Genomic DNA, 14,531 nt, shown 5'->3' on the forward strand with positions numbered 1-14,531 from the left:
GTTCCTTATCTTTTTCTCTCGTACCCAACAGCCGACGCCACCATTTTTTTTTGCCCTTTTAATGAGTTCCTATCACCCGCTTCTAAAACTTTTATAATTACATTAAGTCAATCGTTAAGATTAAAACACGTCATTCACAAGTTTTGGTGATGTTGGCGTGGAGAACTTTGATTGGTTTATAACTCGTAATGAGAAACAGCAGATAGAACCTCCTGTTCTTGGAACCAAACACCGAATCAGAGAAAATAAAAAATGGAAAAACAAGTAAGGAAGGTGAAAACTGCAAAAAGCGTGAAAAGAGAGAGGAGAGGAAAGGAAAGGCGAAGGGAAGGGAAGGGAAGAGAAGAGAGAAATCCATTCTACGTCTCTTCTCTCTCTTCTCTCTTATGCTTCTCTGTTTCCTTTCTTTTTCTTCCTTCTTTGCTGCTCCTTAGCAACGAAGAGAGAAGAGAACAAGGAAAAGAAAATCCACCCATTTTGCAAATCTCTTCATAGTACTACTTATAATTTATAATTTTATTTTAGGTTCTAAGTGTTGAAGGGTGAAGAAGATGATGGTTGCGAACAGTTTCGATTTATGGCAAAAAGATGCCTTCTTTTCTGCAGCAGAAGAGGTCCAAGAATCTGCTGATATGTATGTTTTATATTTTTTTTCCTTTCATGGCTTGTTTTTGTTTGGGTTTTGGCTTCTTTATCTTTTAAAAAAATGTTTGTGTTCATTTAATGAGGGGTTTGATTGGTCATATGGGTTTTCTTTTTTGGATTGTTTGAAGTGGTTGTGCATTTTAAAATGTTTGCTTTAAGACTAGAATCTTCATATAATTGAGTGTTTAATTCTTTGGTTTTTGGGGTTTTTTTTTTTTTGTTTTTGGATGGATTTCTAGTAAATGTGCTGTAGCTCCTAAATTTTACAGTTTTTGGATGTAGCCTAGTTGGCATGTTTTGATGTTCATGCTGGATTTATGTTCTTTCTCTTACTTTTGGGGACATTGTTTTCGACCAGTTTATCTTGAATTTGTTGTTTTTTTATATTGGTAACTTTCTTAACCTTTTTTTATGCCTGATGAAATAGAAAAGAAGACGCTGTTTGTTTGATTGTTGAAACAGAAAAACTATGATTATATGCATGTGATCCGAAAACCTTAATGAAGATGCTGGCCTATGAAAGTTATCTTCTAAAACAAGGAAAGAAGCCAATTTTCTGAGCTTTTGTAATGCTTAATATTATTAATCAACCATATAATAAAGGTTTTGTGTATATAAGAAGTTTCAGCTTCAAAAATTCTCGAAAATAAATATTCCATGAAGATTTTGTACAAGTAAAATGTAGGGGTTCTCTACATTTCCTGAAGATTTTAAAGTATGCTCATGGTTTCTGTTTTCCAGAATGGAATCAGCATACAGGATGTGGATCAAAGAGAGGAGAGAAGAGCTAAAAACTGCAGATTCTGCTGAACTCTGTAGAGAACTGCAAACGGCTTTAGGTACTGCTAAATGGCAGGTATGGCTTTTCTTTCTTTTATTTTTTGTTAAACTAAAATTTTGAATCCTTTTTATTTTCTTCTTCGGTTTTTAACTTAAACTTATCACATTTTAGGACATTGGCATTTGCTAGATATCATTGCTTTTTATCCATTTATAAGAAGCTCAACGAGAACTAATTCTTTTTCAGTTGTGTTTAGTTTCTTGTAATAGACAAAACTTACCCCAGACTGTTCAATTTCGAACCCAGTGCTTATACAGACTCAGAGTAGATTTTTTGCTTTCCTATGTCTCCACAAATATGGAAACTGACATTAAGCATTATCATATTTTTCCCCACCCTTTACATGCATGTTCTTGTTAATCGTAGTGCAAGTTAATTGGATTTAAATTTTCTTTTCTGTTTGTTTAGCCAGTCAATTGCTCATGCTAATAGTTGTTGTGTGTTAAACTGTGGATCTAAATTCAGTTGGAAGAGTTTGACAGAGCTATAAGGTTGAGCCGTGGACATCGTAGTGATGATATTACAGCAAATAGGCATAGACAATTTATTACTGCCATTGAGAGTCAGATTTACCGTGTAGAAGCTGCGTTAAAACAAGCATTTATCGAGGAGGGAAAGCAGCCACTTCGGTGGGTAAATTTGGATGAAGAGGAATGTGATGATTTAGCAATGTTCCTTTCTGGAACCTCTCCAAGCTTGCAACCATCTGTGGCAAACACTCTTTTGGAGAATTGTCATAGGGGAAAGGACACAGACCCTAATTTCAATGCTACTTGTAATGGAAAAATGTCTGAAGTGAAAATTTTTAAAGATTCTGGTAAAGATGTTGAGTGTGTCATTGATGTAGAAGATGAGGACAGTTCTGGAAGAACAACTGGTACAAGGAGAACATGGAGTTCACCAAATTTTGGTGCGTTGAAAATTGTAATTCCTGATGAATATGAAGATAGAAGCCAAATCAGGTCAGATATTGAGTCCACTCCTAGAGAAAAAGGATCAAAGCCTTTCTTCCGTAAGCAAAGGTGTGGAGAACTTCGTCAGGCCAAGGGTGCATTTAATTTATTCAATCAGGTAAAAATCAGGGGAGGGGCATTGTTTACATACTTTATTTCTTCTTTATACTGATTTTATGCTTTGCTATATTTCTTGTGTAATCAATATCTTGAGCACAGTTTGCTAAGTTCTCAGGGAATCTAATAACCTTGATGTGTTGTAGCGTTTTGGCTGGGTTGGTGGGTTACACAAACATCTGCAGAGTCCAGTGCAGTTGCAGTTTAGTTGCTCAATGCAACTTACACTTGCTTTAATGATAGCTGTTTTTCTAATTGGTGAGTTCTTTCTCTATTTGAATTTGGGGCTTTTAATTACATGTAGTCAAGGACTTTGCATACTTGAAAGACTGATTTTACGTGTTTATAAACTGACTGTTTATCACTAATTAGTCTGGGGTTTTCCTGATAGATGCTGTCTTTGGTTTAAAACAATGCAAAACATCCATTAAAATTTGATGAAGAGAATGTATGACAGCCATGCTTTTTATTTTATTTTATTGGGCATTCTAAGCTTCTTTCCTTTCATTTTTGCTCTGCTACAAATAAGAAACTTTCAGTTGATCAATTGGATGCATGTCAATCATGAGCTAATACCTCTGAGCACTTTCTTAAGATGCCAATAATTGATTTTTCATGCTTTTAACACTAGTTTTGTATCTTTTGCAGACAAAGTTGCATTTTAAACAACAAACAACCTATAATTGTTTATATATGTTTTGCATAAAGCCAAGGTGAATTTTGTGAATGTAATTTTAGCATCAGTATGATCAAGCTGCAGGGATCGGAAATTACTTAGTATGATTGATCCTATATCTCATGTTTGGTTTCAATTTGTAATCTGGCATTTTAATCCAGATCCTGTTTTACTTCCAATAATCACTGATACCTTTTGGTTTTGGACCAAGTTTAGGATTAGGAATACTTGATGTGTGTTTATAGTTTCACGAATACTCACTGTAAATTTCATAGGGCATTGTAAATTTGTGAATAATTCTAATGAGATAGCACTTATTCATGATTTTCAAAAAATGCATTGCAGTTCCTTTTGTACTTTATTCAAGTTGAAAGCAAGTGGCTGCTATGTGCTGTTGATCAAGACAAAAGGTAAACCTTTTTCCTCAGAATACGGCAATTTATTTTCTATTATACTCAGTGTAGCAACAACTCATATTTCATTATGTGCTGTGCAGTCAAAGATACCGAACTTAAGCCAGTTTTTTTCCATTTGGCACTGATGTGCCACAATTTAAAACAGCTTTGATCGATGAATAACTAGCACTGCAGGATACCAGTTGTTGCTGGAAGAAATGCATCAATCAAACACACACAAAATTTCTAACTTCCCCTTTAGGCATTCTGTTTGAGGTTGGGGAGCTTTATTTTGTATGACGAGGCAGCGGGAGAAGTAGGGGTTGGAGACTTGGAGGGGTGTGGTTTCTAGTTTCCTATGACATGTCCTAGAATTAAAGCCCTGGCTAGTTTTTAACTTTTTTGTCCCTCCAGGTGTTGGATCTATTTCCTCTGGCTTGGGAATCCCTTCAGGGGTGAAGAAAGTGATTCTAAATTTCTTCCCAGTTGTTTTCGAGATCCGGGAGCCGGGTGAAACTTCCTCTCAAGATGTCATGGCGCTAGCTTGGACAAAAGTTGGATGTCGTACTAGTTTTCCTTCCCACATGCTGTAAATGCATTGATAGAATCTTAAAAATATGTAAGCTTGCAAGAGTATTTGCTTGCATGGACAGTATTCCCAAGTGAACTTTGATGCATATACTAGAAAAATAATACATTAAGAAGGGTTGTCAATTGTAGCATTGGGGACTTACCCAACCCTTTATAAAGGATGGTTTGGCCTTACATTTACTTGGAATTAATATTGGAAGGCTTGTTTTGGTTGTCATTGCTTCAAATTTAGTGAAATATATGTCATTTTATGAGTATCAATTCACCAACTTTTTGTTGAATTTTTCATCGTCTATTAGTTTGGTGAGCCAGCCAAGTTGTCAGACCTTTACCTTTACTTTGAAGTTTGAACTCACCAAGAGGCTTGGCAATCAATTTCTTGGCACAATGTTATATTTTGAAGTTTAAAGGAGTAAAAACGCTAGCCAATGATAACTCCACCAAAGAAGCATGTATAATGTTCAAAAACTGATACTAACCAAAGACTGACTTGGGAACCTTGAACGCGTTGCATCCCAATTGAAGATCAGATCAAATCAAATCAAATCCACAATTTTCTTATTTTTCGAGCTTTTCTTTGCCTACTGCTTTATGTTGTGAGCCTTAACCCACCAATCTCATGAAAAGGTGGGATAAACAACCCAGACTTGTCTAACCCACATCGAGGAGGAGATGCTAATTTTCGCTTCTTTTAAGTTGAAGATGGAACGACGACGGCTAACCGGGGGGGTGTGGGGCAGGGAGTAATCTCGGTAACTTCAAACCCTAAACCACGCCTCGGTTAGGGGTATAACAACAGGGGGGGGTCTTTCTCTGGTGCTTCCCCCGTGTGGTCAAAAAAAGAAGCACCAATGCCCTACGAGTTACTACTCCCAGTGGCTTTCCTTTCCTCACTGTCCCTCAAGAGGAGTAGCAGGCCGGGCTGGGTGCGTTAGCTCACGTGCTAACAGCTATCAGGTCCTCGCCTCTTGGCCACCCCCAACTCCTTTTCATTTTTCTTGTTTCTTTGTTAATGCATTTGTCTGCTCTACTGGGGGATATAATATTTGGTTAGTATTACTCCAATTCCTTCCTTTCTAAACTCAAAATAACAGGCAATTCGATCTCGACCTTTGTAAGCTGAAAGTCCTCAACATGGCAGTCGGACAGCAGCATACAATTCCTACGGGAAATTCTGTTTGATTCACATTTATTATGGCAACTTCTGTGCTTCGACTGCTTTTGTGCATTTAAACTTCAGGAAAGAAAGCAACGATATCTCAGCTAAAACTGATTGCCTGACAAACCCATCGCAGAAAATCAATTATTTTTCAGTAAACGCCTCATCAGCATGAGATTTTAAGTTTATAGTATAAATAACTTGATCTACTGATGTCCATGTTTGCCTCTTCTGTTGAGACCTAAAATCAAAACCCGGTATTTACAATTCAGTCAACCAACAGGCATCAGAATGCAGAACGTTAACGCAGAAACAAAACCAGGCAAAAACCGTGGGGAGAAATTGAACTTTTGAAACAATTGACCCTACACTTTGAGGTCGATGGTACAAAATTCATGTCTGCAAAATCCAGTCAGACAACTCCCTCAGAAATGAATGCTGCTGCTTCCACCGATCTCTGCAACAACAATGAAAAAGTATACTTTTTTCCTCTTTTGGATTGTATGAGAACTTTGTCGGGCAACACACATTGTAACAGATAAAAATACTAACTACAGGAAATGTGGAATGATACTTGGAAAGTAAAAGAGAAACCAGAGCTTAATCTACATGACAAACAAAACCAGTAGGATTACACAGGCAAGACAGGCCCCATGATGTGATTGTATCCCTGAGCAGCAAAGCACATTCATACTTGCCAAAATTCGTCCTCGTTGCTTCCTACTTCATTGCAAAATAGATCTAACTACTCTTCACATCAATATGCAACACCCAACTCAAGCATATATTGTCATGAATACAACCAGTTTGGGAAACACATCAGACAAACTGGATTTAATCATCTTTGCAACAATTCTTTGAGAATATGGATGGCTGTTAAAAAATCAAGATTATTACATACCCCAGAGACAACCACACAGTGAAAGAAGATAGAACTAAAGATGCAATAAACAGTCCATTGAGTGGCAACCCACTTTGAACACCAATAGAGAAGGCCTACAATCAACAAGCGGCAACTTGGAAATCAAGAAAAGAAATGATATAAACAAGCAAATGAGAAAAGAAATAAACAGGCAGATACAACCAAGACAGCATGCCAACTGAAAGCTTTGAAGATAAGCGAAATAATATAATAGGTAAAAGATCACAAAAACAAAGGAGCGAATATCTTAACCCAGATCAAAATGTATTGAAATGTCTAATTATAGATTATAAAGAAATATAACTAAAATGTCTATCTTATTTTAAAGAAACCATATAACCAAGTCAAATTTACATCCCTATTCACAAATGAAAAGTACAAAGCCACTATTGCAAAAAACGATTATGTCAAAATGTAATAGACAGCCCTAAATGATGCAACACTAAAACTCTCAGAGCTAAAAGCCACCTCTGACTTCAACCTTTCTTCCAAAGTCTAAACATAAATAAATAAATACTCAAATATTCCACATAGCTACCTTCGGATGATCTCTTCTTGTACAAAAATTAATCAGGCAACTATCTTTCAACTCCAAAAAGCCCTTCTCTGGTTATCACAAACTCGCACGATGATTCAGCCAAATGGGGTGCAAAAACAACATAAAGCTTTCTCCTTGTTTGCTTACACAAAATATCACTACTTTCGCCATTTAACTTTCGATCCTCTTCACGAATAACCTCTTCGTTCCTCGATAAGAATAGCCTTGAATTAACACAATTAGCCCAAGCTAAACCCAATGCAGGAGAAACCCTCCTACCTGACGTGTATAAACATCCTAAATTCCCAATCCTCAAGCCATTTATTCCCTCATTAGGTGCCACCAAATCAACTACCTGATTCGTCACCAAAACCGCTAAACTAAACCTCTTCGCTAATGCCTTTAACTTGGAAGATATCTTAAAGAACAAAGATGATCTTCTCTTAAGCTCAACTGGGGTGTTGTCAAACTCAGACCTAAACAAAGCAGCGATTGAGTCAATCACAATAAGCCGAACGGGCAATTTGGCTTTCGTGTTTTCAATGAAGGACTCTGTTTTAGACATAATTTCGAGCAGTTGATCAGCAGAGTGCACACTTTGCACAAATATATGATCACAGGGGTTGTCATTAGTGGGCAAACGGTTGGCATTTGAGGTGCGAAACGAAAGAGAGAGTTGGTGAAGGCGGCGAAAGGGGAATGAGAATTCGGTGTGGAGATAGAGAGAGGAAGCGGCGAGACCACCATGGGAAACAGGGAGTTGGGCATGGAGTGATAGTTGGAGGCAGATTTGGGTCTTGCCAGAACCGCTCTCGGCGACGATCTCGGTTATCGAGTCGCAACGGACGCCACCGCGGAGCAAGTGATCAAGGATTGGGCAGCCTGTCGTGCATTTTTGGGTGGTTAATTGAAGGAGGTTTTGCGGTATCATTGTTTGCTCAAGTTTTTTTTTTTTTTTTATATGTTTGCTGACCTTTTTTGTTACTTCGATTTGGAATAGCTTTACATTTTTCATTGCGGAAAATGGCGCCGAAGGGCTTTTTTCAAATAAATTTTGTATTTCTTTTATGTTTTTCGTTAAAGGAAAAATTACATTTTATAATTTGTATATTTATGTTTTATTTTATCTTAAATATGTATAAAATATAAAATTATTATATTATAATTTATATTATTATTAAAATAAAATATATATTTTTTATTTTTATCAAATTTATATAAATTTTTATTTAAAATTTAATGGTATTATATTTATTTATTTTTTATATATTATTGTGTATTGTGCGTGTGGTTTAAAAATTTTTAGAAAAAATATTGACCAAAAAAAAAAAAGGAAAAAAATGAACGTTTTGCAAAAGTAAATTGCAAGCATTGAAGCCCAATGTCAGAGGAGACCAAATTTCATTGGGTTGTGCCCGTTACACCAACAAAGACATGAACCACTTCAATCCTACCTGGAAGTCCCTAGCCATCTGCTCTATCTGTCTCAGCTCTTTTCAGCAAACAAAATTCAAAGAAATCCACTCCAAAGTAAACTCCCGCGGTTGTCATCATTTCCTCCCCGTAGATCCACTCCTTCCTAATTACATAACCCTGGATCAGCCCTACCCGATAGATCTCGCAACAACAAAATACTTTAACCAAAACTAAAAACGATGTCGTGCTTGGCTCTCTCTCTCCAACCAGCCAACGGATCCGACGTCCTTCTTCAAACCCGAGAATGGTTCCCTCCAGCCCGTGCCCTAATTGCCCTCCACGCCTTCCGCCAAACCCGTCTTTCCTTCTCCAACAAAATCCCTGCCTCCGCCGCCGCTGCATCCTCCGAATCTAATGCCGCCACTGAATCTGTCGGCGACGACCCCCTTGCTGCCTCCAGCGGCCAATTAATCGTCGGCGTTGAAAGTAAGTATCGCGTCGTTTACCGTCTTGTCAACTCCATTTACGTTCTTGGAATCACTACGGCGGATCAGGACAATTCGATCAACGTCTTCGAGTGCATCCACATCGTGAACCAAGCCGTCATTGTCATCGTAACTGCCTGCCGTGGCGTCGACGTCACCTCTGAAAAACTCGCCCGAAAATACGCCGAGGTTTACATGGCACTCGACATCGTCCTACGTGGTGTCAGCAACATTCGTCTCGCCGCCATGCTCTCCTTTATGCACGGCGACGGGATTGCCAAGATTGTTCATTCCGCACTCGACACTGAAGCCAAGGTCCGTGGTGCTGATACATGGCCTATCGTCGAAGCTCATTCCGTCGAACACCAAGCCAATGTTGAAGCCTTTTCGAATGCGAGTTTCGAATTGCCACCTGAAACTCTAGCGGCGGGCGATAAGATAGCTTCAACACTTGCACCTAAGAGTACAATTGAGCAAGACGAGAAAGTGATAAAAGCAGAGGAACCAGAAGCAGAAAAGGATCCGTTCGCAGCGAGTGAAGCCATAAATAAGCAAGAAGAGTTAGTTGGAGGGTTTAAGAAGACAAAGGATCCGTTACCTACTGATTTAACGGTGGCATTGGCGGGGTTAGAATTGACTACATTGCCTCCAGCTGAAGCAACCCAATCTACTGATATTACTGTTGAAGGGTTTGAGGGGAAGTATGGAGGGATTGAGTTTGGCAATGAACAGGCTACTCTTGGAGAAGCTTTTGAAGGGTTTAGTGATGCTTGGGGTGGAGGATTGGATGCTTCCGAGTTTTTGGAAAATAAAAAGGTTAAGAAACAGGAAGGACTTAGTGGGCTTGAACTTTTGCAAACTAGGAATGATGTTGCTCCTCCAACTGCAGCCGCTGCTGGTGCTGATGGAGGGAAGTCTCTTGAGAATCTTTTGGTGAAGAAGACTGAGATGAAAGGTCCCGAAATGTATATTTCAGAGGAGATCAGTGCAGAGTTTACGGAATCGTTGCTCGCGCGAGTTGGATTAATGGGTGTGGTTTACTTGAGAACGATGCCTCCTAAAAGTTCTGGTGATAAGGATACTGAGTTTTCCTTTCGTGTTGAAGGTACAAGTTCGGTTAAGAGGTTTGTTATACAGAGTTCTCAGGTTAGTAGCCTAGGTAATGGAATGTTTCATGTGAGAACTGCCCCATCTGAGGAGCCTATACCAATTTTGAAGTATAGTTTGTTACCTAGGTTGACACCATTGCCCTTAAGAGTTAGGTTGATTAAGCGTCTTAGTGGGACTTTACTTTCTGTGATGATACAGTATGTTTCAAATCCAGAGTTACTAGCACCGTTAAGTGATGTAACGATTGTTCTGAAATTGCCAGTTGATCCAACATTGTTAAAGGTTTCACCTAAAGCTGTGTTAAACAGATCAGAGAGAGAATTGAAGTGGCATGTTCCAGAGATTCCACTAAAGGGTACTCCTGGCAAGTTGAGAGCAAGGATGCCTGTTGATTCTGGTGAGGATGATGAAGAACTAGAAGTTGTTGGTTATGTGAAATTTTCAGTGCAAGGAGCTACTTCATTGTCCGGGGTCTGTTTACGGCCTGCTTCTGAGGGCAAGACAGATTTTTATGAGGTGAATCATCGGTATGAGAGCAGGGTTTATATGTGCAATTGAACTCTGATAAGATAATTGTTTCCGTACAAAATTGTTGTGTTTCTTCTAATCTTCCTTATTATTTTTGAGGATAGATATGATTTCATTACTTTTGTTGAATTCTTGAATATTGAGCTTGTAATCTAGATCGACTTCTGTGAAAGTTTGTGTTTTCCCGTTGTTAACCATTGATTTTCAATGTTGGCTTGTGAATTTTTTTCCTTAATTGTTGTACTGTTTGCACTTTGGATCCTCCTTGGAGTAGAACCATAACCATGTAAGCATGATTGCTCATTTCTCTATTATTACAACGAATAGGACTCATAAATCAGTGACTTTGTTTCTGGAATGCATGTTTTATCGTTATTTATGGTTCCATTTCTTTATATGTTAGAGGTTAAATTTTGCTAGGCGTAAGTAGGTCTGGATTGGTTGAAGCTAGAATAATGATGCAGTCTAGTTTAGGCTAAGTGTAAACTTCACTCTTTAGTGAGATAATGAGAATATGTGCCTGAGCATTTTTTTTCTTTTAAATAATTCATATGTTATAAACCTGACTAATGCAATTGAGACCAGCTAGATCAAGGGGAGTTGAGCTGAAAAACTATTATTCCTATGGAGACCTAAATTCTCAGCTTCTACATGTTTTAGTATTTCCATTTTGTGTTATGAGACATGATATCACAATAGCTTTATTTTCTTCTTCATTCTTTTGTTAGCTTACTAACTGTTTAACAACCAAAGGTTTGCTTAGGGAGGAAGCTGAAAGGGAATAAGTAAAAGAAGTGAATAATTAATGATTCTTATCAGTTTTGTGGTGTTCATTCACCTTTGGATCAGAAATTTATAGTCTGAGTTTCCTGTCTTAAAATCTATTTGATCTGCTGCATGACATGACTTGTGTAAGCTCTGCTTTTATTAAATTTTAGAGAGATGGATGGTATTCTGATTGTTGGTATCCAATTGTTGTTCTATTATCTGGTGAAGGAAGTTTCTGGGGAACTACAATGGGACAAAAATAGGTTTCTCTTCGTCCTCCGATTGTCTAGTGATATTTGTGAGGTACTTGTTAAGATTAGTCTTGGCAAGTGGATTGGGTTCTTTTTTTTTTTTTTGTTTGTTAGTGGGGTTGGATCGTTGCTCAAATGTAACAGATATTAACTTTCAGCTCCAGTTTAATGGCCTTTTTCAATTTGTATCTCTAAAATAGTGCAGCACTTAATTTTTCTCTTAGGCCTGAACTTTTTATCTTATTAAAAAGTTTGATTGCTGTTCTATGGTTTGAATTCTATAAAATATATTTCCTCTGAAAATGCTATTGTGAAGCTTTCTGGGAATTTGAAATTATGATGAGTAGTTTGTTCTTGCAAGGGCAACTGTTAGTCCTGATTTATGTACGGAAGTATTTGTTATGACTCGTGTACTTTAGACTCTGAGTTGTAGAAAATGCATTCTTTTGCATGATCTTGCACTTTCTGCATTTTTTATGGTTCTTTGGTCTGGATTCTGAATCTTGAAGAAACAAACTCAAATCCTTTAAATAACCTAAAGTTTGACCTTTGAATGAATAGCAAGAGGAAGATGAATGAGGATCCTTGGATGAACATCCAAAGGTAGTTCTATTCAGAATGTCTTTTTTTTTTATTTATTTCTGTCTAGCCATATGCAGCAAAAGACTTGCTATTTTTATGATTACTAGTAAACCTAACACGTGTATATTCTCTGTTATTTTCAACCCTGTTGTTTGAATCCTGCTTATGATATCTGAACTTGGTGATTGGCTGACAAACTATTCTATGAAGTGGTGGCTATCTGTGAGCATTAGAAGCGAAGCAATCAATGTTTAGTGCCAAGCCAGTAGCATTTGGGAATTAATCTGATGTTGTTACCTCCTCCCTTGTTCTTCCTCTCCTGTTTCTGCCAACCTCTTATAGTTTGTGAAGTTTGTCATGAGGAGTTCAGAGCTGGCAATTGGCAACTATAAGGTGATTATTTTACTTACTGGAATGAATTTAATTGATTGAAATTACAATGTTCCCCTGTTAACCTTGAGAAAGATGTGTGTGGTGTTTTATATGAAGTTCATTTCCTTTGTTCATCGGTTATTAGTATGGGGAGACAAGAGAAGGTTGAGGTGTTTTTAGCAGGTTGCCAAATAGCACACTTTTAGTTCTACTGGCATGCTGCATTCTTATAGACAAATTACCTTGGCATACTGAGTTCAGATCGCCAGCCATGGTTGTTAGGCTAATATCTCAAGTGCTGGAACCATTTCTTTATGCTTTCTTACTTTGATTGCAAGTGCATATCTTACGTTGCGAAGTACTCTCAGTCTTTTGCATGTGATCATCTATTCTATCTGGCTACTTGTGCCACCTGTGCTGGTGGCTAGAGGTTTTGGGTGTAAAGATTGATTAGAAAATCAAGATCAAACAGGCATCATTCTGAGTCATTTAGCTTCACAGTAAATAAATACATACATGCACATGTGCATACAGAAGACAGCGAGGGCAGCAACTTCATTTATCTTTCCTGTATGTAATATATATGCAAATATGTATATATGTGTATGTGCATGTTTGTGCATGCTGCTGTGCTTGTTGCAGAGACTCTGTGCATCTTTGAATGTGAATGGCTGCCCTTATGTGTATCTTTGCTGCCATGGAAAGCCCTTCTTTTGAACAGCTTATACTTGTAAGACTTGAGAGCATAAATCCTTGGTCTCCATCCAACCATTTAACAGCCACAACCTTTTGCACATAAAAAAGGAGTAACAATCACCCTTTCTTCTTCCTCGTCTCGATCTTGGTTGATGCCAGAAATTTCTTAGATAACTTTTTATCTTCTTTTTATTTTTGTAGTAAATTGCTTGATTAGAGTTATTGGTTTGATATATATATATATATATATATATATAGAGAGAGAGAGAGAGAGAGTGTGTAAAAGGCTTCGAGGCCGTATAATAATTAGTATAGGATTTTAAATTTATCCAACTGCCAAGGTGTCATTATAATACGGTTCAGTATCAGAAACTACTATTGAATTTTATCATTATATTTTTAATTTTATTAATTTTTGAAAAAAAATAATTAAATTGGAATATTTTATTAGAATATTTGTTTGATGTAAGTAGTAAACTTTCGTCAATTATTTTATTTGTGTGACAAAATGTAACATTAACTCATACTATAGTGATGAATTTGTTGTTGATGCTAACAATTTAATTATTATGAGGAATGATATTAGAGCATTGATCAGTCCTGTTGTATAAACAGTATTAGGCTTTCTAAATTGCAATGAGAGAAATTGGGGTTTATGGAATCATCGATCATAACAAGTATAATTGAATAGGAAAAAAATTTAAGCATATTGGGTTACCACCCCATGGCGTAGTGGTTTGTGAGGCATTTAAGCTTTGGTTGGAGCCCAAATATTTGCCTAATTGAGGAATAGAAATTTAATAATCATTTTAAGTTTTGGATATTTTATAGTAACCTATAAAACTTTAAATTTTTTTATTTTAAATTAGCTGAATTTTTAAATATTTATTTTTATTCATTTAAATTTTTAAATATTTATTTTTATCATAATTGAATCTTTGGTTATATAAAAATTAATGTTGATGGTTAATCAATTTTCGTTAATAAATACTTAATTAATGAAAATAAATATTTAAATTTTAATTGATTGTAATAGAACGATAAAAATTTAAATAATTATTAAATTTTCGTTGGAGAGTTTTTTTTTCCTTTAACCTATATAATCTATGCAATAGAAAGGAGTTCAATCTCCCATTTCACCTTCCATTATTAAGAAGGTTTATAATTGCGGGTATTATCATTGTTGAACAACATAAGTATATTGGAGCACTACTACCACTAAAACCCACTTTGCTTCTTTAATCAACTAAAAAATTATACTTATTTCGCATGAAAATCAACCATCGAACCTTTTAGATGAACCCAAACCCAAGTTTTCATGATTAGCCATTCCATGCTCACGAAGAAAATCCTTGATTTCTCTTGGCCCTTTCATTCCTTTTCCAACAGCTAACGTTAGAGGTATGCATTATCTTATGGGTAAATGTCGTCTTCTTGTCAAAATGCGAATGTAAGAGTTACTCGAATCATATTAATTTTAACAATA

The 14,531-nt window shown here is 36.8% G+C and overlaps 3 protein-coding genes across 5 annotated transcripts; 2 read left to right on the forward strand and 1 right to left on the reverse strand.

Annotated features, from left to right (window-relative positions):
• Positions 1-275: 275 nt before the first annotated feature.
• Positions 276-4,479, forward strand: LOC111301735 (uncharacterized). 3 transcript variants are annotated; one of them, XM_022897648.2, is made up of 6 exons: positions 276-634; positions 1,387-1,501; positions 1,952-2,557; positions 2,703-2,814; positions 3,578-3,642; positions 3,729-4,479. In XM_022897648.2, exons 1-5 carry the CDS (start codon positions 552-554, stop codon positions 3,601-3,603), a joined length of 942 nt encoding a protein of 313 aa, XP_022753383.2. In that variant the 5' UTR covers positions 276-551; the 3' UTR covers positions 3,604-3,642; positions 3,729-4,479. The 3 variants fall into 3 exon arrangements, with proteins under 3 accessions (XP_022753383.2, XP_022753382.2, XP_022753384.2); XM_022897647.2 differs by having other exon boundaries at positions 4,042-4,479; XM_022897649.2 differs by having other exon boundaries at positions 3,794-4,035.
• Positions 4,480-5,098: 619 nt separating this feature from the next.
• Positions 5,099-7,969, reverse strand: LOC111301736 (DNA repair protein XRCC3 homolog). The gene is made up of 2 exons (XM_022897650.2): positions 6,838-7,969; positions 5,099-6,373 (listed from the first exon to the last, which is right to left on the reverse strand). Exon 1 carries the CDS (start codon positions 7,850-7,852, stop codon positions 6,878-6,880), a length of 975 nt encoding a protein of 324 aa, XP_022753385.2. The 5' UTR covers positions 7,853-7,969; the 3' UTR covers positions 5,099-6,373; positions 6,838-6,877.
• Positions 7,970-8,180: 211 nt separating this feature from the next.
• LOC111301738 (uncharacterized) lies at positions 8,181-10,584 on the forward strand. Its single transcript, XM_089744559.1, has one exon. The coding sequence runs from the start codon at positions 8,493-8,495 to the stop codon at positions 10,404-10,406; it is 1,914 nt and encodes a 637-aa protein (XP_089600685.1). The 5' UTR covers positions 8,181-8,492; the 3' UTR covers positions 10,407-10,584.
• Positions 10,585-14,531: the final 3,947 nt, after the last annotated feature.

This window comes from Durio zibethinus, chromosome 15 (assembly GCF_047325235.1).
Source record: "Durio zibethinus cultivar Kanyao isolate XHJ-2024 chromosome 15, ASM4732523v1, whole genome shotgun sequence".
NCBI classification, from domain to species: Eukaryota; Viridiplantae; Streptophyta; class Magnoliopsida; order Malvales; family Malvaceae; genus Durio; species Durio zibethinus.

Bases quoted from the DNA above. Each gene is read 5' to 3' on its own strand.
- LOC111301738 (XM_089744559.1), top strand. From the start codon at position 8,493: ATGTCGTGCTTGGCTCTCTCTCTCCAACCAGCCAACGGATCCGACGTC.
- LOC111301736 (XM_022897650.2), bottom strand. From the start codon at position 7,852: ATGAAAAATGTAAAGCTATTCCAAATCGAAGTAACAAAAAAGGTCAGC.
- LOC111301735 (XM_022897648.2), top strand. From the start codon at position 552: ATGATGGTTGCGAACAGTTTCGATTTATGGCAAAAAGATGCCTTCTTT. The intron at 635-1,386 runs GTATGTTTTATA...TCTGTTTTCCAG, and splicing joins GTCCAAGAATCTGCTGATAT to AATGGAATCAGCATACAGGA. The intron at 2,558-2,702 runs GTAAAAATCAGG...GATGTGTTGTAG, and splicing joins CATTTAATTTATTCAATCAG to CGTTTTGGCTGGGTTGGTGG.